General features: G+C 36.5%; 1 protein-coding gene across 3 annotated transcripts in view; it reads left to right on the forward strand.

Moving 5' to 3' along the window:
* The window catches only part of NUP35 (nucleoporin 35), a 36,388-nt gene extending 14,837 nt beyond the window's left edge, over nucleotides 1-21,551 (forward strand). For all 3 annotated transcript variants that reach the window (XM_082841467.1, XM_082841468.1, XM_082841469.1), the window contains exons 5-9: nucleotides 14,943-15,084; nucleotides 17,756-17,825; nucleotides 18,582-18,710; nucleotides 19,778-19,942; nucleotides 20,907-21,551. In XM_082841467.1, the coding sequence (XP_082697593.1) occupies nucleotides 14,943-15,084; nucleotides 17,756-17,825; nucleotides 18,582-18,710; nucleotides 19,778-19,942; nucleotides 20,907-20,984 (584 nt within the window). In that variant the 3' untranslated portion in view covers nucleotides 20,985-21,551. The remainder of the gene's footprint in view (nucleotides 1-14,942; nucleotides 15,085-17,755; nucleotides 17,826-18,581; nucleotides 18,711-19,777; nucleotides 19,943-20,906) is intronic.
* Nucleotides 21,552-25,293: the final 3,742 nt, after the last annotated feature.

A 25,293-nucleotide genomic window follows, 5' to 3' on the forward strand; every position in this document is an offset into this window, starting at 1 on the left:
AGCGTGGACATCCTTATCTTGTTCCTGATTTTAGAGGAAATGGTTTCAGTTTTTCACCATTGAGAACCATGCTGGCTGTGGGTCTGTCATATATGGCTTTTATTATGTTGAGGTAAGTACTCTATGTGTCTAGTTTCTGGAGAGTTTTTGATCATAAATGGGTGTTGAATTTTGTCAAAAGCTTTTTCTGCATCTATTGAGATTATCATATGGTTTTTATCTTTCAGTTTGTTAATATGGTATATCACATTGATTGATTTATATATATTGAAGAATGCTTGCATTCCTAGGATAAACTCTACTTGATCAAAGTGTATGATCTTTTTAAAGTGCTGTTGGATTCTGTTTGCTAGTATTTTGTTGAGGATTTTTGCATCTGTGTTCATCAGTGATATTACCCTGTGGTGGTTTTGGTATCAGGGTGATGGTGGCCTCATAGAATGCGTTTGGTAGTGTTCCTCCTTCTGCTATATTTTTTAAGAGTTTCAGAAGGATAAGTGTTAGCTCTTCTCTAAATTTGTGATAGAATTTGCCTGTGAAGCCATCTGGTCCTGGGCTTTTGTTTGTTGGAAGATTTTTAATCACTTTCTATTTCAGTGCTTGTGATTGGTCTGTTTATATTTTCTATTTCTTCCAGGTTCAGTCTCAGAAGGTTGTGCTTTTCTAAGAATTTGTCCATTTCTTCCAGGTTGTCCATTTTATTGGCATATAGTTGCTTGTAATCTCTCAAGATCCTTTGTATTTCTGCAGTTTCAGTTGTTACTTCTACTTTTTCATTTCTAATTCTGTTGAATCTATTTGAGTCTTTTTTTTTTTTTCCTTGATGAGTCTGGCTAATGGTTTATCAATTTTGTTAACCTTCTCAAAGAACCAGCTTTTAGTTTTATTGATCTTTGCTGTTGTTTCCTTCATTTCTTTTTCATTTATTTCTGATCTGATCTTTATGATTTCTTTCCTCCTGCTGACTTTGGGGTTTTTTTGTTCTTCTTTCTCTAATTGCTTTAGGTGCAAGGTTAGGTTGTTTATTTGAGATGTTTGTTTCTTGAGGTAGGATTGTATTGCTGTAAACTTCCCTTGTAGAACTGCTTTTGCTGCATCCCATAGGTTTTGGGTCATCGTATTTTCATTGTCATTTGTTTCTAGGTATTTTTTGATTTCCTCTTCGATTTCTTCAGTGATCTCTTGTTTATTTAGTAGTGTATTGTTTAGTCTTCATGAGTTTGTATATTTTACAGTTTTTTTCCTGTAATTGATATCTAGTCTCATAGCATTGTGGTCGGAAAAGATACTTGATACGATTTCAATTTTCTTGAATTTACCTAGGCTTGATTTGTGACCCAAGATATGATGTATCCCGGAGAATGTTCCATGAGCACTTGAGAAGAAAGTGTATTCTATTGTTTTTGGATGGAATGTCCTATAAATATCAATTAAGTCTGTCTTGTTTAATGTGTCATTTAAAGCTTGTGTTTCCTTATTTATTTTCATTTTGGATGATCTGTCCATTGGTGAAAGTGGGGTGTTTAAAGTCCCCTACTATGATAGTGTTACTGTTGATTTCCCCTTTTATGGCTGTTAGCATTTGCCTTATGTATTGTGGTGCTCCTATGTTGGGTGCATAAATATTTACAATTATAATATCTTCTTCTTGGATTGATCCTTTGGTCATTATTAGTGCCCTTCTTTGTCTCTTGTATTGGTCTTTATTTTAAAGTCTATTTTGTCTAATATGAGAATTGCTACGCCAGCTTCGTTTTGATCTTCATTTGCATGGAATATCTTTTTCCATTCCTTCACTTTTAGACTTTCTGTGCCCCTAGGTCTGAAGTGGGTCTCTTGTAGACAGCGTATATACGGGTCTTGTTTTTGTATCCATTCAGCCAGTCTATGTCTTTTGGTTGGAGCATTTAATCCATTTACATTTAAGGTAATTATCGATATGTATGTTCCTATTCCCATTTTTTTAATTGTTTTGGGTTTGTTATTGTAGGTCTTTTCCTTCTCTTGTGTTTCCTGCCTAGAGAAGTTTCTTTAACATTTTTTGTAAAGCTGGTGTGGTGGTGCTGAATTCTCTTAGCTTTTGCTTGTCTGTAAATGTTTTAATTTCTCCATCAAATCTGAATGAGATCCTTGCTGGGTAGAGTAATCTTGGTTGTAGTTTTTTCCCTTTCATCACTTTAAATGTGTCCTGCCACTCCCTTCTGGCTTGCAGAGTTTCTGCTGAAAGATCAGCTGTTAACCTTATGGGGATTCCCTTGTATGTTATTTGTTGCTTTTCCCTTGCTGCTTTTAGTATTTTTTCTATGTATTTATTTTTTGATAGTTTGATTAATATGTGTCTTGGCATGTTTCTCCTTGGATTTATCCTGTGTGGAACTCTCTGCACTTCCTGGAGTTGATTGACTATTTCCTTTCCCATGTTAGGGAAGTTTTCAAATATAATCTCTTCAAATATTTTCTCAGTCCCTTTCTTTTTCTCTTCTTCTGAGACCCCTATAATTCAAATGTTGGTGCGTTTAATGTTGTCCCAGAGGTCTCTGAGACCTTAGTCTCAGAGGTCCTTAGTTCTTTTCATTCTTTTTTCTTTATTCTGCTCTGCTGTAGTTATTTCTACTATTTTATCTTCCAGGTCACTTATCTGTTCTTCTGCCTCAGTTATTCTGCTATTGATTCCTTCTAGAGAATTTTAAATTTCATTTATTGTGTTGTTCATCATTGTTTGTTTGCTCTTTATTTCTTCTAGGTCCTTGTTAAAACGTTTCCTGTGATTTCTCCATTCTGTTTCCAAGATTTTGGATCATCTTTTCTATCATTAGTCTGAATTCTTTTCTAGGTAGACTGCCAATTGCCTGTTTATTTGTTTGGTCTGGTGGGTTTTTACCTTGCTCCTTCATCTGCTGACCATTTCTCTGTCTTCCCATTTTGCTTAACTTACTGTGCTTGTGGTCTCCTTTTTGCAGGCTGTACGTTCATAGTTCCTGTCGTTTCAGGTGTCTGCCCCCAGTGGGTAAGGTTGGTTCAGTGGCTTGTGTAGGCTTCCTGGTGGAGGGGACTGGTGCCTGTGTTCTGGTGGGTGGGGCTGTATATTGTCTTTCTGGTGGACAGGACTGCGTCCGGTGGTGTGTTTCGGGATGTCTGTGACCTTATTATGATTTTAGGCAGCCTCTCTGCTAATGGGTGGGGGGTTGTGTTCCTGTCTTGCTAGTTGTTTGGCATGCGGTGTCCAGCACTGGAGCTTGCTGGCCATTGGGTGGAGCTGGGTCTTAGTGTTAAGACGTAGATCTCTGGGAGAGCTCTTACTGATTGATATTACTGGGGCCCAGAGGTCTCTGGTGGTCCAGTATCCTGAACTTGGCTCTCCTACCTCAGAGGCTCAGGCCTGACACCAGGCTGGAGCACCAAGGCCCTGTCAGCCACATGGCTCAAAAGAAAAGGGAGAAAAAGAGAAAGAAAATAAATGCATAAATAAATAAAATAAAGTAATTAAAGTGAAAACATTTTTAAAAAGTATTAAAATAGAAAAGTAATTAAAAAAAAGAAGAGAGCAACCAAAGCAATAAACAAATCTACGAATGGTAACAAGAAGTAAAAACTATACTAAGATAAACATAAAAATTAGGAACAAGTCAGTCGCAGGCAGCAAACCCCAAGGGTACAGCTGCTCCCAAAGTCCACCACCTCAATTTTGGGTTGATTCGTTGCCTCTTCAGGTATTCCCCAGACGCAGCGTACCTCAAGTTGATTGTGGGGATTTAATCTGCTGCTCCTGAGGCTGCTGGGAGAAATTTCCCTTTCTCTTCTTGTATGCACAGCTCCTGGGCTTCAGCTTTGATTTTCACCCCAGTGCTGCGTGTAGGTTGCCCTCAGGCTTCTGTTCCTGCTCAGACAGGACAGGGTTAAAGCAGGGGCTGATCAGGGGGCTCTTGCTCATTCAGGCCGGGGTGGGAGGGTGTATGGGTAAGGTAGTTAGTGACAGAGGCCGTGACATTGCCACAGCCTGAGGCGCGCTGTGTGTTCTCCCAGGGAAGTTGTCCCTGGATCATGGGACCCTGGTAGTGGTGGGCTGCACAGGCTCCGGAGGGGGTGTGGGTAGTGACCTGTGCTTGCACACAGGTTTCTTGGTGGCTGCAGCAGCAGCGTTAGCATTTCATGCCCGTCTCTGGTGTCTGCTCTGATAGCTGCAGCTCATGCAGTTTCTGGAGCTCGTTTAGGCGGTGCTTTGAATCCCGTCTCCTTGCACACTCCATAACAATGGTCTTTTGCCTCTTAGGCAATTCCAGACTTTTTCCCTGACTCCCTCCTGGCTAGCTGTGGCTCACTGGCCCCCTTCAGGCTGTGTTCATGCAGTCAACTGCAGTCCTCTCCCTGGGATCTGACCTCCCAAGCCCGAGGCTCAGCTCCTAGCCCCCACCCACCCTGGCTGGTGAGCAGACAAGCCTCTTGGGCTGGTCCGCACCGATCTTCTGTGTGAGAACCTCTCCACTTTGCCCTCTGCACCCCTGTTGCTGCGTTCTCCTCCGTGGCTCTGAAGCTCCCCTCCCCCGCAGTCTCCACCAGTGAAGGAGCTTCCTAGTGTGTGGAAACTTTTCCTCCTTTACAGCTCCCTCCCCAAGCTGCAGGTCCCATCCCTATTCTTTTGTCTCCGTTTTTTCTTTTTTCTTTTGCCCTACCCAGGTACATGGGGAGTTTCTTGCCTTTTGGGAGGTCTAAGGTCTTCTGCCAGCGTTCAGTAGGTGTTCTGTAGGAGTTGTTCCACATGTAGGTGTATTTCTGATGTATTTGTGGGGAGGAAGGTGATCTCCACGTCTTACTCCTCTGCCATCTTGAAGGTCCACCTTTCATCTTATTTTTAATTAAAATTTTTTTTTTCTTGAGAAGTTCTTTCATTTATCTATCAGCTCTCTTCTCAGGTGGTATACCACTTATATGTACTGAACTAGAATCCTTATTTGTGTTAGCATATTATTAATGGGGTAAGTGTGATATTTAGATTATAGCAGTTTTTGGCTGCTTTTGTTGATGCCAGGAACTCAGAATTCTGTTAGCGTTCCCAGAAGGCGGATAAAGGACTAATTTATCTGTGAGAAAACTTTCCCTGATACTTCTTTTTCTGATCTGGGTTAGCTGTTCCTTGTATGTGCTCCTATAAAGCTCTCTCTGCTAGGTTCTTATCTTTCTCCATTACTGGGTTATGAGCTAAAGGGCAGAGATTCCTTCTGTATATCTTCATTGTTTACCTGTGACAGAGCTGGATATAAAGGGACCTCAGTAAATGTTGGTTGGCTGAACAGATTGATGGATATAAGTTGTGAGTTGAATGGTGACCCGCAAAATGATATGTTCACATTCTAACTCCTGGAACCTGGAATATTGCTTATGTGGCCAAAACATGATTAAGTTAAGGATCTTGAGAGGGGTAGCTCTCAAGGACAGTTTAGTGAGTTAAGGAGAGAGGAAAAGAGGGGAAGATAATCCTGGTAATTACCTGGATGGGCCCTAAATCCAATCACAAGTGTTCTTAGAGGCACAGGGAAATTTGACACAAACAGGAAAGACACAGAGGAGAAGGTCACATGAAGTGAGGCAAACTTTGGTGTTGTAGCCATAAGCCAAGGAACACTAAAACTTACCAGTGTCACCAGAAGCTACAGGGGCCAGTAATGAATTATTTCTTAGTGCCTTCAACAGGCGTTTGACTCTGCTGAAAACTTATTCTTGTACTTCTGGCCTCCAGAACTGTGGGAGAATAAATTTCTATTGTTTTAAGCCACCCAGTTTGTGGTAGTTTGTCACAACAGACAGAGGAAACTCATGTATGTATATTGTGTTTTGAGGCAATGACATCCCAAAACCAAATGATGATTGGAATATTTGTGTCCATCTTGGCATTGCGTAGTTTTTCTTTGATAATATTGAGTCACCACTAGCCTTAATCTAGATTATATTGGTTTCTTATTGCTGCTGAAACAAATTATCACAGATTATAGTGGCTTAAAACAACTCAAATTTATTATCTTAAAATTCTGGAAGCCAGAAGTCTGGAATGGGTTTCAGTGGGCTAAAATCAAGGTATTAGTAGGGCTTCATTCTTTTCTGGAGGCTCTAGGGGAGAATCTTGGGGTTTTTTCCTGTTTTCCAGCTTCTAGAAGCTGCCCATATTTCTTGGCTCCTGGCTCCCTACCATCTTCAATGCCTGCGATGGCTAGTTGAGTCTTTATTTCACATCATTCTTTTCCCTCCCCATTTATGGATCCTTGTGATTGTGTTGGGTTCACTCTGTTAATCCAGCATAATCTTCTTGTTTAAGATGAGATGATTAGCAATCTTAATTCCGTAGCATCCTTAATTCTTCTTTACCATGTAATATAACATATTCACAGCTTCTGGGTATTAGGACATGGACATCTTTGGGGGACCATTTTCTGCCTACCAGATAAAGTTTTTAAAATTAGTCACCAAAATTTATTTAGTTTCATGCCAGACTAGCCATAGTGCCATTTATTGGTCTCTAATTTTGGTGGGATAGTATTTTATATTTTAGTCAAAAGAATAAATGCAGATTGTTTAAAAAAGTCAAATAGTACTTAAATACTTAAAATGAAATGCAGCAGTCTTTAGCTTTATTCCTCACAACTAGCCAGTCCAGATCTTAGAGCTCTTCCTTTTGGAATTTACCTCCACTTAACTAAATGAGATGCTGTATTAGCTTTCTGTTAGCACTGTGACATATTACCATGAATTTAGTGGCTTAAAACAACTCGGATTTATTCTCTTATAGTTCTAGAAGTCAGAAGTCCAAAATCAATTTCACTGGGCTAAAGTCAGGTGTTGGTAAGACTGGTTTTCTGGAGGCCCTAGAGAGAATCCATTTCCCTGCTGTTTTTTGTTTTGTTTTTTTCCAGTTCCTAGTGGCTACCTATATTCTTTGGTTTGTGGCCCCTTCTTTCATCTCCAAAGTATATTGTATCACTCCAGTCTCTTTCCCATCATCATATCACCTCTCTTGTAAGGACAGTAGTGGATATCTTGGGGGTCCACCTGAATAATCCTGGTTAATCTTCCCATCTCAAGATCCTTAATCATAAATGCAAAATCTCTTTTGCTATATAAGGTAACATTCATAGGTTCCAGGGATTAGGATGTAGTCATCTTGGAGGGCCATTACTTAGCTGTATATGATTATATTGCTAATTCTTTTTTTTTTTTGGTGTTTTTTTAAAAAAATTATTTATTTTTGGCTGCGTTGGGTCTTTGTTGCTGCACGTGGGCTTTCTCTAGTTGTGGTGATCGGGGGCAACTCTTCATTGTGGTGCGAAGTCTTCTCATTGCGGTGGCTTCTCTTGTTGCAGAGCACGGGCTCTAGGCATGTGAACTACAGTAGTTGTGGCATGTGGGCTCAGTAGTTGTGGCTCACAGGCTCTAGAGTGCAGGTTCAGTAGTTGTGGCACATGGGCTTAGTGGCTCTGTGGCATGTGGGATCTTCCCAGACCAGGGCTCAAACCTGTGTCCCTTGCATTGGCAGGCGGATTCTTAACCACTGAGCCACCAGGGAAGTCCTATTGCTAATTCTTTCTTTTCTTTTTTTTTTTTTTCTTGCAGTACGTGGGCCTCTCATTGTTGTGGCCTCTTCCGTTGCGGAGCACAGGCTCCGGACGCACAGGCTCAGCAGCCATGGCTCACGGGCCCAGCCGCTCCGCGGCATGCCTTCCCGGACCAGGGCACGAACCCGTGTCCCCTGCATCGGCAGGTGGACTCTCAACCACTGTGCCACCAGGGAAGCCCTTTATTTTCATTTTTAGTATTGCTATATTTATCTTAATGTAGGGGAGATAAGATATAATTATCTTTAATTACCTTATCTGAATATAATTAAAATATATCAAACTTTATTCCTTTGTCAGTGTATTATTATGATTATGTAAGCACTGTTTAGTTTTGCACCAAGTAGTATTACTATAATTTATTCTTCCTGTAAAATGTTAATTTTTTGTTAGTTAATAATTGTTTCTTTTTTCCATTTGTCTAATTTTTCTGTGTGCCATTTGCTCATATTTTAAGCAAATATTCTACTGCTATGATACATATATATCTTTTTAAAAATGCTCATAGTTTCAAACACATCTTTGTTTTGTTTTAACCTGAGAACTTCTCATTCTCAGCTTCTTTTTTGGCTGTTTCCTATATCAGCATGATGTACAGCTATCATCTTAGGACTTGCCTTAGCAAGTTTCTAGAGTTGAGCTCTTTTTCCTAGTTAACATGTTTTCTTCTTAGTTTATTTCCTAATTTTGGTGAAGAAATATATGAGTAGCTTTCTAAGAAAGCTTGCATGGGAAATTAAATTTAAGACCTTAAGTTTGAAATGCTTTTTATCTCCCTTAAAATGGATTGCTAGTTTAACCAAGTATAGAATTCTAGGTTGGAATTTTGGAGGCATTATTTCTTTGCCTTCTAGCTTCTAGTGTTCTGCAGAAGTCATTTGTAGTGATGACTCCTGAGTTGTTGTATGGGGGATTGGTTTCAAAAAATTTAAGATCTCTGTAGGGTTAGTGTTTTCAGTTTCACAAATGTGCCTTGGTCTGGGGCTTCCATTTATTTTTCTGGGGAATTGGTGGATCCTTTAAATCAAGACACTTACCCTGAGTTCTGGGAAACTTCCCTGTATTTGATAATAGCTTTCCCTCTGTTTTGTCTGTTCCCTCTTTCTGGAATTTCTTCTGTTTGTGAGCACTGCAAAGATTTCTAAATTTCTACTTTTTCTCTGCGAGAGTGTGTTTTATATTTGTATTCTACTTTCTGAAAGATGTCCACAATCTCAATTTCCAACACATCTAATAATTTTTTATTTTATTTTAATTTCCAGTAACTTTTTTTTTGTTGTTGCTCTCTTAATGTACTTAAAATGTAGTATCCTTTTCTTGTTTCATGGGTAAAATAACTTATCAGTGAGGTACATGTTGGTCCTTTATTCCTGCTCATATTGTCTGTTTCCTTCTAGTTCTTTTTTTTTCCTCTCTTTTTGTTTTTTTCACCTCTTCTGCCTTTCTTGGTGAAATGAGGCACTAAAAAGCTACTTGGAATCCATGTGTGTATGTGTATTAACAATGGTAGGAAGGGGGACATTGGTGGAGAGAGGCTGTTTTGTCTCTTTTTGGGCTTCACTGTAGGAGGATTGGACAGTTAGGTAGATTTTTGTTTGGAAAAATCTCTGATTTTAGCATATATAGATCGTTCTCTTAAGTTTCCCAAAGAAGAATTCTGTAATATTCAGTCTTAATGTCTAAGCTGGTGTTCTGAATATAGAAAGGGAGAAGTCTTTTCTTTTTTTTTTAATTTAAAAAATTTTTGATCTTTATTGAAGTATAGTTGCTTTACAATATTGTGTTAGTTTCTGCTGTGCGGCAAAGTGAATCACTTATACATATACATATATCCACTCTTTTTTAGATTTCATTCCCATTTAGGTCACCACAGAGTATTGAGTAGAGTTCCCTGTGCTATACAGTAGGTTCTCATTAGTTATCTATTTTATACATAGTAGTGTGTATATGTCAATCCCAATCTTCCAATTCATACCATTCTCCCCTTGATAACCATAAGTTTGTTCTCTATATCTGTGACTCTATTTCTGCTTTGCAAATAAGTTCATCTATACCACTTTTCTAGATTGTAAATGTAAGTGTAAGTGATATTATACAATATTTGTTTTTCTCTTTCTGACTTCACTCTGTATGACAATCTCTGGGTCCATCCACGTCTCTGTAAATGGCACTATTTCATTCCTTTTTATGGCTGCGTAATATTCCATTGTATATATGTACCACATCTTTTTTATCCATTCCTCTGTCAATGGGCATTTAGGTTGCTTCCATGTCTTGGCTATTGTAAATAGTGGTGCAAGGAACATTGGGGTGCATGCATCCTTTTGAATTCTGTTTTTCTCTGGATATATGCCTAAGGGTGGAATTGCTGGGTCATATGGTAACTCTAATTTTAGTTTTTTAAGGAACCTTCATACTTTTCTCCATAGTGGCTGTACCAGTTTACATTCCCACCAACAGTGTAGGAGGGTTCCCTTTTTTCCATACCCTAGAAGCCTTCTTTTCAATATGCAGATTTTTACTTATTCTTTTACATAGTTTTTCTCCACTGTGACTGGACCCACTGAGTCCTGAGCCACTGAGATTCCTTTTCCTCAGGGACTAAAACCTTGGTCTCTTGGTGGTGGAGTGGCTGGGTAAGATGAGGAAGGGCTTGCCATTTCATCCTGTATTATACACTCTTAAACTAGTTTTCCTTAATTTCAACGAGGAGCCTCTTTCACACCTTTCACAGTTTCTGTGTTCTCCAAAACCTGGGACTTTCTAGATTGACTGTCATTAGGTGTCTGACAGGGATTAGAGATGAATACAAGTGTTCAGTTCGCCATATTGTTTTGGTTATTCTTGTATTCATTGTTCAATATTATTCTGGGTACAAAGACTTTGTCAAACTGAAGAGTCTAAGGAAACAGTACCTACAAGATTGCTCTCTCTTCAGGTGCCAGCTGCAAGTTTGGGGGTCCCCAGGACCACCCTCACTTCAGACCTGCTGGCTGCAAATTCAAGCTTTCCCAAGCCCACTCTAAGGTTGGATAATTCACTGGAAAGACTCAGGACCCACTGAAAGTGCTATACTTACGGTTACAGTTTTATTATAGAGAAAGCAGACAAATTAGAACCACCTAAAGAAAGAGATGCATAGGCTGAAAACAAGAACTTCCGTGACATGTTACCCTCCTGGCATTGATATATGGCACTACACAGAGTATTGGCTAGTAGGGAGCTTACTGGAGCCTCCATGTCCTGAATTTTCATTGGTGTTTCATTACATACAAATTACTGATTGAATCACTGATCAAGTGGCTAAACTCAGTCTCCATCCCTTCTGCCCAGAGGTGACCTTTTTTATAACATGGATGGTCTTCATGGTTGGTCTTTATGGCGTGACCTACCCTCACCAGGAGTCACCTTGTTATCATAAACTATCAGGTGCTCTTGAGGTCGAGGGGCCTGCCACGAGTAACGAAAACACTCCTGTCGCTGGGGAAATTCCTAGGGTTTAGAGGTTGTCTCCCAGGAACCTGACAAAGGCCAGACATCTCTCTGGGCTGAGGCCAAATTCTTTATTATACATTGTGCTACGTTGTTTCATGGTTAGAAGGTAACAACACTGCCAGGAACCTCTTTTTCTCCCAAGTTTCATATGCCATGTGTCTGTTTAAAATTCCTACTCTTTTAATCTCTTTTATTTTCATTTAGGTTAGTTGTCGATTTTGAAATAATTGAATGTGGTCTTCAATTGAAGACATTTTCATAAAGGGTAATAAGTTATTTTGCCCTCCACTTCAGTCTGATCTTAAGAAGACAGAGTAGTGATTTACAAAGGGAGACACATTACAGTTAAATTTGATGTGGTTTGCTAGGCACACTTTATTTTCATCTTACAAAGCATTGCATGTGAGTACCAGAAGTCTGATTGAAAGGAAGTAAAATCAGTGGAGCAATGAAACGTTAACAAGGTGGGGGGCAATTATGTTAAAGTTATGTAAATAGTTTTAGATTATGTATAAGTAATTATGTTTTTCAGAGTAGTTGACAGGGCAAAAATTAGATTGCTTATTCGTTTGAGACTTAATTTTGATTTGTTTTATTTTTAAAAGTCATAATGGTAGTCTCATTTTGAGATTTCCATTTAATTTCTTGCTTGAAGGTTATTACATAATGTAGCAGAACTAAATTGTACCTTCTTAATGGTAATGCAGGACATAAAAATTTTGAATTGGCTTTAGGTTTTATACTAGAATGCCTTTTACCATCTTTTTTGTGTTAAAGGCATGTCTTTGTAGTAAGAACTAAACTTATTTAAGCTTATCTTTCTTTCCTAAAGGGGTAGTTGATAAGTTGGTTGATTAGCAGACACTTGTCAAAGTGGGGTGGTTCATTTTAAATCAGCCTCATTTTAGAAATGTTTTGTACCTATTAAATGCATCCATGGTGATGAGGAAAAGAAGAATTGCTAGGAAAAAGAAAAATTGCTAGATGTATTATAGCATGTATGCAGTTTGACATTCTTTTCAGTTATTTACTTTGTATTGTCTCTTTTAAGCATGAACTCAATTTAAAATTAGATAAATCTGTAAGACTGAGCCATGTAATGTACTAGGATTCCATGTCCTTCTTGTACATCTTTTTGTTTTCTCTAGAGTTAATAACTGTTACATACTTTTCTTTTGCTTGATTACTATTGTAAAAATATTTGAATATTTGTTTCTCATTGCTAAATTCTTTTTTGCCTGGTTACTCAACAGCTGAATATAAGCAGTCAGTTTTGAGCATCTTTATTTTCTAGTAGGGTCTAGGATAGTGTTCTGAATTAAATAGATTCTTTAATAAGCCTAGTAGATCTGAGGTGATCTGAAATGTATTTTTATTTTCCCTTAAGGAAAGGCTACATTAATGGGTTAAATTAGTTTAATTCTGGTCTCTGAATTTGACTCCAGATGAAGTAAAGGGATTCAAGTTGTATGGCATAAAGAATTAAGAATTTTGAAATCCTTAGATGACCATATTTTTCCTCTTTAGTTAGAATCACATTGTTGCATTGTAGTTTTTACTTGATTGATGCCTTTGGCTTTTAATTCTGTTGAGGGTATAGTTTCGGTTTACTACTGTTCGGAGGCAAGAGAATGGACATCATTCCTGGAAGTCTTTTATTTTAGATTTGACTGAATATATTTGTGCTGTTGATGCAAAAGAATAATTGTACCAAGTGCATCATTTATAGTATTGAAGTTATATATTGTTAAAACAGTTAACTTTTGTGAGTTCTTGTCTACCTAAAGTTTCATTTGATTCTTGGAGTAACATGTTAAGTCTTCTGTCACAGGTTAATTTATGGATATAGTAAAGGGAAACTAACATTTAGTAGAGTTAATGAGATATAATTGACATTGTGACATTGTGTAAGTTTAAAGTATACAGTGTGTTGATTTGATACACACTGTGGTCATTTTGATATTACAAAATGACCAGTGTCTTAGCTGACATTTTTCATCATGTCACTTAATTACCATTTCTTTTTTTGTGGTGAGAACCTTTAGATCTACTCTCTTATTAGCTTTTAAGTATATGATACAGTATTATTAGAGGTAATCACCATACTGTACTTTAGATCCCCAGAACTTAATCATCTTATGACTGGACGTTTGTACCCTTTGACCAACAACTCCCCATATCCCCCAGCCTCCGGCCCCTGGTAGCCACAAGTCTACTCCTTCTGTGAGTTCTGCCATTTTTACATTCCACATATAAGTGAGGTGATAGAGTATTTGTCTTTCTCGTCTGACTTCTTTCATTTATCATCATGAACATCATGCCCTCAACATCCATCCATACTGTAGGAAATGGCAGGACTTCCTTCTTTTTCATGGCTGAATAACATTCCATTGTATATACGTGCCACATCTTCTTATCCATTCATCTGTTAATGGACCTTTAGATTGTATCCATATCTTGGCTTTTGTGAATAGTGCTATATTGAATATGGGAGTGCAGATGTCTGAGATCCTGTTTTCATTTTCTTTGGATATATGCTCAGAAGTGGGATTGCTGGATCATATGGTAGCTCTGTTTTTAATGTTTTTGAGGAACCTCTGTACTATTTTCCATAGTGTGTGCAACAACTTTATTGTCCCGCCAACAGTGCACAAGGATTCCTTTTTCTCCAAATCCTCACCAACACTTATCTCTTTCTTTTTTTTTGATGATAGCTGTTGATGAGGTTATATCTCATTTTGGTTTTGATTTGCATTTTCCTGATGATTAGTGATATTGAGCACCTTTTTTTGGTACCTGTTGGCCATTTGTATGTCTTTGGAAAATGTGTATTTAGTTCCTCTGCCCAATTTTTAATTGGATTGATTTTTTGTTTGTTTTTTGCTATTGAATTGTATGAGTTTCTTATATATTTTGGATATTAACCCTTATGTATATACATGTTCCTTTTCACCTTTCTCTTTGTTATTATTTTTTTCCTGTAAGATTTTCTGTTTTCTAACATACTAGGTATTTACTTGTCTTTCTTCCACTAGAATTTAAGCTGTATTAGAGATTTTTCCCCCCCTTTGGTCTAACTTGTTCATTACTGTATTTTTAATACCTAGAATAATGCTTGGTGTACATTTAAGTGCTGAAAAAATATTTCTTGTATGTGAACCATTATTACTACTCCAAAGATGAAATAGTCTCTGCTTCTCAGAAATGTGTGGTCTCAGTAGGACAGAGCCTCTGAGATAAAATGAACAAAGTGTTTAGCTTGACATGTTGGACGTGAAGTACTCATTAATTGGTAATTATTGTTGAAGAATAAGAAAAGAAAGAACAGAATCAGACATTTCAGATAGAAATGACAATAAAAGAAAACTGCGTTCACATCTTAGGAACTAGGGTAGATGCTGTTTAGGGGTATATTGAAAAAATAAGGTTGGAACTATATTGTGGAGAACAACCAAGACATTTGGATTTTGTTTTGTGTGTAGTGAGGAGTTACTGAATCTTTTTAAGGCAGAGGTGTCGTAATGAAAGTGGTAGGTTTGGAATATGAAGTCCTTGAGGTTGACTGGAGATCCTTCTGCTGTAAGCTTAACTGGAAATTAATAAAACATTTAGCAAATTTATAATAAATAATAAAACATTTGCAAAATGATAAATTATGCTCAAATTTTAATGACTTCCTCTCAAATTGTGTGGTAGTATATAATTATCATTTGATTATAGTGTGTATTTTGAATTATTTATGGAATTGCCAACTTTTAATATACTTTCCCATTTAAAACTAAAGCTTTGATATTTTAAATCAAGATGTTTATATTGGTAACTAACTTACTACATATACTAATATAGGGCAGAGTGTGTTTAGTCCAGCAAACATTGGTCAACCACGAAAGACAACATTATCTCCTGCCCAGTTGGATCCTTTTTATACCCAAGGAGATTCTTTGACATCTGAAGATCACTTTGATGACACTTGGGTGACTGTGTTCGGGTAAGGTTTCTAGATTATTTACTTAAAAAAAAAAAAGCCCTCACATTTTCTAATGAGTATGATCAAACATAAAAAAACTAAAACAGTGGCACAGCAAACACCCATATGTACCGACCACCTAGATTCTGCAGTTGTTAACAGCTACATTTGTTTTATCTACTATTAATTCATCTTTTTTGTTGTTGGTATATTTCAGAGTAAGTTGCAGACATCAGTACATACCACCTTGACATTTCAGCATGTATTTAAGTAATGTTTGATTTTTGTATTTTAAGTAATGTTTTAAGTAATGTTTAAGTAATGTTTGATTTTTAATAGTTTTTCCATCATTTATCTGTGTGTCTCTTCTCAGATTATCTTCTCTTGAGCACATTTGCTGGATATTGGAAGAGGGTTGGTTGTCCCTTTAGACTTAGGAAGCTCCTTTCTCTCTTTGTTGTGACTGTGTCTATGCTTATATTGGACTTAACCAGTTTTGAACTAACAGATTGAATTTCATTTGTATGTATATGCATACTATGTCACAGGGTTGATACTTTCTAGCTACAGAATATTGAATATTAATAGAAATTGTGCATGACAGTCCTAGTTGAATGGAGTTTTAGATCTAATAAAGTATTTTAAAGCGTCTTAGAGATCATATTGCATCATTTACATATGAAAAACCTGAGATATAGACAGATTAAGTGATTTACTCAGAGGCTTACATCTAGTTATTAGTAAAGCTTCATCGAAAACCCAGGTCTTTTATTTTCAGGCTGTGATTGTTTATACTGTACTACATAAGGTTGGTTTCTGAAAGTGTGATGTCATACTGTTACTGGACCTTACTATATTTAGTTTTGGGGTTTAAAAAAATATAAAAACATGTGAGCTCCTTGAAGGAAGAACAATGCCCAGTAAATAAATATTAGTGGACTTTATATATTCAATTTATTTAAAATTCAGAAGAATGTGTAAGAATATGGTGAAAAGTTTTCCTTCCCACTTTTTCCCCCAGATAGTTTTTCTCCCTTGTAAGGCAGTAATTGCCACCTGTTTTTTGTGTAACCTTTCAGAGAGATTCTTTGTTACTGATTCTGTTTAGGTAATAAGCAGGGTCATTGCTTTCCCTTGTTCTCCAGAAAGGGCACGCTCAGCCATATGTCCATAGCAGTTGGGCTGACTGCTGCTGCTTCTTTTTTTTTCTTCCCTTTTATGTGTTTAAATTTTTGTATTCTCTTGTGAAGTAAGTGGCTGTATGTTTTTGAATGTGTCTGTCCACTCTCAAGTGTTTTTCAGGTTCAGTAGTAATGGTGTCATTTTTAAGATTCCTCAGTAATTAGATAAATTACTTGAAGTACTTCTGTTAGCCCTTCATTTTTAAGATGTACACTTTCCCAGCTATTTATTTTCTGTTGGTTTTATGTTTCAGTAACCCTGCATATAAGTTTAATTGCAAGCACAGAAACATTTTCTTCTAAGGGATAAAATATTTTATTTTGATTATTTATAGGGAAGTACATCTAAAATACATTATATATCTTCTTCCTTTGATAATTTAACTTTTTCCTGCTGACTCAGGGTCATCATGAAATATCATTTATTGTTGTAGGGTGATTCTGTGACAGGATATTGGACTGCTTCTACTCAGAGTGGTCCTAGACTCTTGGAATTATGTTTTATTTCTCAAGTGCCTGCATCACTTGCAACCATTATTTCTCCCTTTCGTTTTAATTTTTTTTTAGTTCTGCTTGTAGGCATCCTGACTCATTTGTTGTTTACTTTGGGATTAGAAATCTTATATCCAAATTTACGTAACATAAAATAAATTTCCAGTCCTGAATGCAGTGAGTATTTTAGTCACATAGATTTTAACGTGTGGAGTTTCTCATTTATTTTCGTGACTTACATTTTTTCCTTTAGGGTTCTAATCCAAGCTCCAGATAACTGAAGTTACTGGTTAAGGAAACTCCAGATTTTCAAGCTGAAAATAGCTTTATTATTTGGACTATAAAAGTTATATCTCATTGTAATATTCAAAGCATACAGAACTTTATAAAGAAGAAAGTAAAAATCACTTAAAATGTTCCCATACAGAGATATGGCTATTAAAATTTTGGTAACAGTCCTTTTAATTGATTGTTTACCATTGATATTGGTTCTGACTGTATTTTTGTTTCAGGAATACATTTCTGAATTTTCAGGTAGTGCTCAATATATATTGATATGATTCTATATAATTTAAAGTTCTTTCCCCTTTAATAACCATAGTAGTATATTGCAACATTTCCCTTTCTCTCTCTCTCTCATGGATGTGCGCGCGTGCGCGCGCGCACACACACACACACACACACACACACACACACACACCCATGTAAAATAAGTTATTTACAGAACTGTAACTTCATAGTACTTTTCTAAGGATTATGATAATGACAGTGAGAGTAGAAGGTGGAATTTGGGGCTGGAGCAAAGTGGCTGAGTCAAAATTAATTTTAACATAATTTGCTTTTGGGTGATGGGCAAATGAATAGATTTAGCTAATATAGGGGAAAATAGGATGTTCAGGGTCTCTTATTAATGTACTAGACAGTTAGGGGGAGTTTATTGTGAAACACTTGTAAGGTAATTTGCATTTGTATTATCGAAGTTGACTGTTCAGACAACTTTTTGTCCCCCCCAACCCCAGGTTTCCTCAAGCATCTGCTTCCTATATATTATTACAATTTGCACAGTATGGAAATATCTTAAAACATGTGGTAAGTCTTAATTCTTTTCATTTCAAGATTTAAGCTGAGGAAAGATAACCTGTGAATTGAGGGAAAACTTTGCTGCTGAATGTTGTCTGTTTTTTCCCAAACTTAAAAATTTTTCTTTTTTTTAAAGTTTTCATAGGATGTATCTAACTATTGGAGTTTGGAAGGCTGGTAGTTGCATAGTATTTGATAAAAAGGGATAAAGAGAGAAGATAAGCAAGAGAGTGAGAGTTTCAGGTTTTCCCCTTTTAAAAATAGTTCAGTCTCTTAAAAAAGATCATGCCAAGTTTTCCAATTTGAGCTTGTTTTATTGGGGATAAAGGAAAAGGGAGATGTTTCTAACTTAGAGTTCTTAGAGCTTTTTTAGCTTGCCAGTTATAAATAACAAATCTTTTTTCTATTACTAGAAATTGACTTAACTCCTATGCAAAATCAGATTGATGAATACAGTTTTTAAAAAATTTCATAGCAAGTGTTGATAAGACCTTTTTATAAGAAACATTATCTTTTGAGAATTACTTTGCTTTCAGAGAATATTTGTCACATATTCTTTATATAAGAGATTTGAGAACTATTGAAATGTATTGAAATAGTTTAATAGGATTTTTGTTGAATCCTAGTATACAGCTTTTTACAGGGCATCAAATAAAAAGTGGAAGCAGATTTATTTCATATGTTTCTGTTTTCTAATAGAACTCATTAAGTTTAAATTTTGTACACTTTGTATTTTAATTTAAGAGAAAACTTCATTTTTTGCAGATGTCTAACACAGGAAATTGGATGCATATTCGTTATCAGTCTAAACTGCAGGCCCGGAAAGCTTTAAGCAAAGATGGGAGAATTTTTGGAGAGTCCATCATGATTGGTGTAAAACCATGTATAGATAAAGTAAGTTATTGCTGGTGTAAGGAAAGCAGTTTAATTTATATGTAGTGCACAAGTCTAAGTACTAACATTGGTGGTTATGTCACTTTGCTTCACTGTGCCTCTTATTTTATAAAATGTGATGGATGATGTTACAACACTCTTTTATGGTAAGTCAAAGATATTTAGTCACAAGACTTTAGAGGTAATACATGCCAACCCCTTCACTCTACAAATAAAGAGGCCAAGGAGACTTAGGTAACTTACCCAGAGTTGTTAAGGTGAAGCCTGCATTCTAGGTCTTTTAACTTTTAACCCATTCCCTTTTTTGTGCAAAGCAACTTCAAATTCTTTACCTCAAAGGAGTGGTGCTATTTCAGAATGAAATATTTCATAAGAATGGTAACTGAGGGTTAACTTCTAAAAGCTGAAGCTTTTTATTAGTCATTTCTACTTTAAAATATTTAAATATTATTATATATTTGTATACTGATAAAATAATCCTGGGCACAATTTAAACTTCGTGGCTTGTAAAATCATGATCATTCTTTAAGTAAATATATGTGAACTTCTGCTACCTACCAGGCACTGTGCTTGGGACTTATGTATACACACTAGTGCACAAAGCAGACATGGCTCCTGTTGTCATAATCTAGGATCACTGAGTAGTTGTGTAATTATTACGTTGTGCTGTAGCAGGTGTTTGCAGAGGCTAGAGGAAAATTTGGGGTTACTGGATACTAAAAAGCACTGGACTTTGATGCCCCACACCCTTCAGTTTCCCTAAGAATTCTTTTTTTTTTCTTACTGATTTTCCGTAGTGTTTGTTAGGAGATTCTTACTCTTGAGAATCTATAGTTTTCTTGAGGATATTTGAGGTCATTCAAGTGAGATTTCTGGTTGAGCATTAGATCTCATATGCTAGCTGAGAAGCACATATTGTTTTCTCAACCCTAAAGTTATTTGAAAGTTTAATTAGATTAAATAAAGTACGCTACTTTTAATGAAGTTTTCTTTGTAAGTAGGACATAATAGTGGATGATATGTATTATGTTAATAAACAGAGAAGTTCTTTGTCTTTATTTTTCTAGAGCGTTATGGAAAACAGTGACAGGTGTGCTTTATCATCCCCATCTGTTGCCTTTACACCAACAATCAAAACCTTAGGTACACCAACCCAACCTGGAAGTACTTCTAGGATTTCTACCATGAGACCTCTTGCTACAGCATACAAAGCTTCTACTAGTGACTATCAGGTATTTTAAAGATTGGATAAAAGAATATACTTTAAGGGCTGCAGTGCTTAGCATGTTTAACTTTTTCATTGGATTGATTTGTATGCCATTAAATATTTCCTACTGAAGTTGATTGGCTTGATGAAACCTATAAACTTTGCATTTTTAAATTTCCTATTTTAAAAATTAGAATTTTAGCCAGTTGGAAATTTATCTTGAGTTTTTAAAAAAATTCTTTGCCATTTTAAAAAACATTTTGAGAGTTAATTAGTTTAGTTTTTTCTAAGGTATGTTGCATACGTAAAAAGTTTCTCTTGTGGATGTCTCTGGCATGAGGGAATGTTAAATCCCTGTTAAATTGATAACTAAATTTGATGGTGTTGCAAATGAAGAACCTCAGATTGGAAGTAGCTTTGGTTATCAAAAGAAAACATTGACCAGTCCCCATTTCAAAACTTCTTATTTCAAAAAAGTTTAAAGGAAAAGTTCATTATATTCATTGAAGAATGCTAGAAGTATTATGACTGTCATTCAGCATGCTATTGTTGCCTGCTTAATTAGCCAGTAGTTCTGAACTTGCCTAGCTGCAGACACAGGTTCTGAGATAGCAAATAAAACACTTTAGTAGGGCAGTTTGACTTCCCTTGAAATTTGGGGATCATTCTAGAACTGGTTTAATTTTTCCCTTTAGTTTTTTTTAAACTAGTATTTTAAAGTCCTTATTTCTTTTGGCTTTTGTGTTGTTGTTCAGTTTACTAATTTAAGGAGCAGATGTAATTTGCCTTGCCAAAGGAATACAATTTTGTTATTCTTAAAAGCATAAGGATGTTCCAAGCAAGCCTATATTTTAATTTTTAAATATACAATTTATTGTTGCAAATCCACTTTAGTGTTTGGCACTTTTAAATTAGCCATTAACTGAAGAATTGACTATGATACTAAAGAAACCATAACTTTACAATTGTGTGTGTGTTTTTTTTAATAGGTTATTTCTGACAGACAAACGCCAAAAAAAGATGAAAGTCTTGTATCCAAAGCAATGGAATACATGTTTGGCTGGTAATACAGTAAGAGCTAAGAACTCAACTACAAAGGAGAAGGTTGCCACAATAAAACAGACTTAGCAGGGTACTGCTGGGTTTCCTTCGGTTAGTTATATAACCACTCTTGACAGTATCGAATAGCTGTCTCATACTTCCTTTAGAAGCCTTTTTCTTAAAGGATACAGCATATTTGTAGCTCGCACTTTAAACGATGCTTGAGATACATTTTAAAGAAACAAAAAATCCCTGTATATAAGATTTTGTGCTTTCTGTGATAGTGCATGCTTAAGTGCAAAACACTCATTGATTATTGTAAATTATGTAATTGAGTTTGTAGTGAGGCTTTGTAGTCTTCATGAGTTGGTGAGGTGAATTTCATGACGGGTAACTGTACAGCTGATTCTAACAAGACACAAAGATTATAATTAATTTGAATTATGGTCTTTTAATTTAGATGGTATTTAATATTTTAATTATCCTTGTTTATATTTGTCCTGTCATGAATTGTCATCTTTCAGTCTTGTAAAACCAACACAGCCTTTTAAAAAACCTACCGAAGTTTCTTGATAATAAACTTGTCGATTATATGTATTGAGCAGTTTTTGAAAGGGTGATTTATTAATTAGTACAAGAAGTTTGAAGTTTTTGCAGAAATAGAGAAAATATGTCATGAACCTCCATCCACCTGTAATCCAGCTTTAATAACCATATAACCATCACTATTTTCTTAATTTCTAATATCCAGTCCTTTTAAAAATTTCCCAATTGTTTCCAAAATTTGTTAAATTTTATGTTTGGTTTGTGTGAGTCTCTGTCGAGACTAGGTCTACACAGTGTATTTGGTTTTGTCTTTGGAGTGTCTTGAAGTTTAAATTAGAGTTCCCCTGCTCTTCCCCACCATTCAGTACACCATGATTTGTTGAAGGAACCATGTGAGTTGCCTACAGAGTGCACCACAGACTGAATTTGATCTAAACAAGAATAGCGTTCTTGTTTAACTAGTTCTGTCATTTGTCCCATATCCTAGAAGTTGTATCTAGAGAAGGTTAATTAGATTCTGCAATCTCATTTTTTTGAGCAAGAATACTTGATAGTAGTATGGTGTACTTTATGTCAAACGATGAGGCATTTAGTTCTGGTTGTCCCACTTTTAATGGTCCTCAGGTTGTTCATTGGGCATGTGGGCAAAAGCCAAACACCATCATTGGAAAGTTCCCCATAAACTTTTTACATAATGTATTTAAAAGCATGCATTAATGATACTTGCCTGAATCAGTTATTTCATTAAGATTTGCAAAATGAGGACTTTCCAAACCTATCATTCCTGTTGCTTTTATTAGTTGGAATTCTTTCATACAGAAGAAACTTGTCGCATCCATCCATTAGGGCTATTTGGTTATCATGGAGTACATTCATACCAGGATAGCAGGATAAATATTTAATTCGTTTCCTTTATCAGTTTTCAGAGTTATTTTTGGTGCCCTGGCGACCTCCACTGCTGTCCTGAGTTAAAATTTTTTTTCCTTTGGTATCACTATGCACTTAATGGCTTTTTTTTTTTCTTTTTTAAATTCACTGTTTCAGTCACTTGCAGTCATCACTCTTTTATTCAAATTATCATCCTTGGCCAGTGAGAACCTCATCAAGCTGGCACTTGTATGAAAAGGAGGTTTTAATTGACATGATATTTCACCATAATACATGTATCTAGATAATCTGCATCTTTCTTTATCTTTAATACATATCTATAAAGAATAAAGTAACACATTGTATAGAAGGTTTTGATATCCTTTTTAAATCACAGCAAACTACCATTGAAGACTTGTTTAGTTCTCTGAGATGAAGTGAAACTAAGGAATGTACTGGCATGGATGAAAATCCATTTATCATTACATTTATAGAGTATTTTTCATCTGAAACTTTTGAAGTCTTTTCCACCTTAAAATAGGAGTATATTTTTTATCCTGTTTCTTTACATACAGAACTCAATTATTCAAGGTAGATCTGGATAGTTTTCCTATTAAACTGTTGGATTTGTATTTGAGTTATACACATTTTTGTAAAAGGGCTGTGGGTTTTATTTTTGAGAGGGCATTTTATTTCTGTAAACCTCTGTGGAGCATGAAGTTTGCTTTCTGGCTAAAAATATTTGTTTGCTATGTTTGGGTTCTTTATTTTTACCCAGTATTGTATCTTACCTGTCTTTGTATCCATCACGTCCTTTATTTAAAAAGAGCCAGGAAATACATAAATATATCAAACTAACACTTTGTATACCTCAGACTTATACAATGTTATATGTCAGTTGTATCTCAACTTAAAAAATACAATAAAACCAACAAAAATACAAAACAAAAGTAAAAGCCAGGAAAATCTGAGGAAACAAACTGCCACATTTTCCAGTACTATACAAAAACAGTAGAATCTGTGAAACTGGAAAAGTTACCTTGAAACAAGCCTCATTTTAAAGTTCAGAAAAGCTGATTTCACACAAAAATAAGTAAGTAACATAAAACTGTAGTCATGGGACTTCCCTGTGGTGGCACAGTGGTTAGGAATCTGCCTGCCAGTGCAGGGGACACGGGTTTGAGCCCTGGTCTGGGAGGATCCCACGTGCCGCAGAGCAGCTAAGCCCATGTGCCACAACTACTGAGCCTGTGCTCTAGAGCCTGTGAGCCACAACTACTGAGACCACATGCCACAACTACTGAAGCCCACGTGCCTAGAGCCTGTGCTCCGCAACAAGAGAAGCCACCGCAATGAGAAGCCCGTGCACTGCAACCAAGAGTAGCCCCCGCTCGCCACAACTAGAGAAAGCCCGCGTGCAGCAACAAAGACCAAATGCAGCCAAAACTAACTAAAAAAAACAAAAAGAAGTATAGTCATGCAAAGTTGTTAAAAAAAAAAATAAAGAGGATAATGAACAAAATTTCCCATAGACATTGAAAGCACACCAGAAAGGCATGCACATAAAATAGATCAAAATTATGACCTGTTATTTAAAAATAGGTTCTAAGATGTTTTGGAAATGCTGCAAAATATGAAAGGATACTAAAAATCAGAATTTGAAGAACTTGGGAAAATACTAGAAATAAAGGAAAAAAATTTAGAAATGAAGACTAAACGAGAATACACAAAAATAGATGAACAACAGATAATGCCTTATGGAAATACAGTGCAAAAAAGGATGATGGCTTTAGAAATCAAAAAGAAAAGGTATAGAAAGGATTTATAGAAAAGTGACATTTTAGAGATTAAAAAAATATAGTGAACAAAACTGAAGAATACTTTGCTGAAAAAGAATATTTGGAGCTATATACTGGAAGAACATCTTGTCTACTAAGAATATTTTCCCAGATATAAACTGGGTTTGGCTATCTAGACGAAAACAGTGACTTAGAAAGGCAAGACTTAAATACAGTACTGTGCCAGGAGAAAATGATACATTTAAGATATCTGCGGGAAAAAAATGTGAGCAGATTTTATATCTAAGAAAACTGATCTTTTAAAAAATTGAGGTAGCAGTGGTTTATAATCTGTTTTATGTGTACAACATTGTAACTTGACTTCTGTATACACTACAGCATGCTCACCACCAAAAGTCTAGTTTCCATGCAATTGACCCCATTTACACATTTCCCCTTCCCCCACCCCCCTTTCCCCTGTGGTAACCACCAGTCTGTTCTCTGCATCTACATGTATTTTTTTTTTTTTTTTTGCGGTACGTGGGCCTCTCACTGTTGTGGCCTCTCCCGTTGTGGAGCCCAGGCTCCGGACACACAGGCTCAGTGGCCATGGCTCATGGGCCCAGCCGCTCCGTGGCATGTGGGATCTTCCCGGACCGGGGCACGAACCCGTGTCCCCTGCATCAGCATGTGGACTCTCAACCACTGCGCCACCGGGGAAGCCCTACATGTATGTTTTTGATGAAACTGATTTTTAAGTAAAAGTCATTGCTCAGACAGTATCAGTATGCAAGAATTCAGGAAGTTTCCTTTGAGCGCTTCCTGAGAAGTGGACTAGAGAATGTGCTCAGACAAGCTAAATAACTAGGAAGATGTTGACATAAAGTCTGCGGTGAGCATTAATTTTGACATCACATCACTAGACCAAAGTGCTGACCAGGTTTATTGCTTGAAGCTCAGCCCATTGGGTGGATTTTCCCCTCATCACTGTCATTCAAGTCCACTCTGAATCTAATATGGCAGCAGTCAGGTTTTGGCTTACAGCAACATATCAAGCCGATCTGTCTGAATCAAGCCTGGATTTTTTTCTCCTGTCAGCTGATGGTAGTGAACTCAAGTCATAGATTGTGAGTTGAGGGAGAGG

The sequence above is a fragment of the Leucopleurus acutus genome (genome assembly GCF_964270905.1).
Source record: "Leucopleurus acutus genome assembly, chromosome: 6".
Classification (NCBI taxonomy): domain Eukaryota; kingdom Metazoa; phylum Chordata; class Mammalia; order Artiodactyla; family Delphinidae; genus Leucopleurus; species Leucopleurus acutus.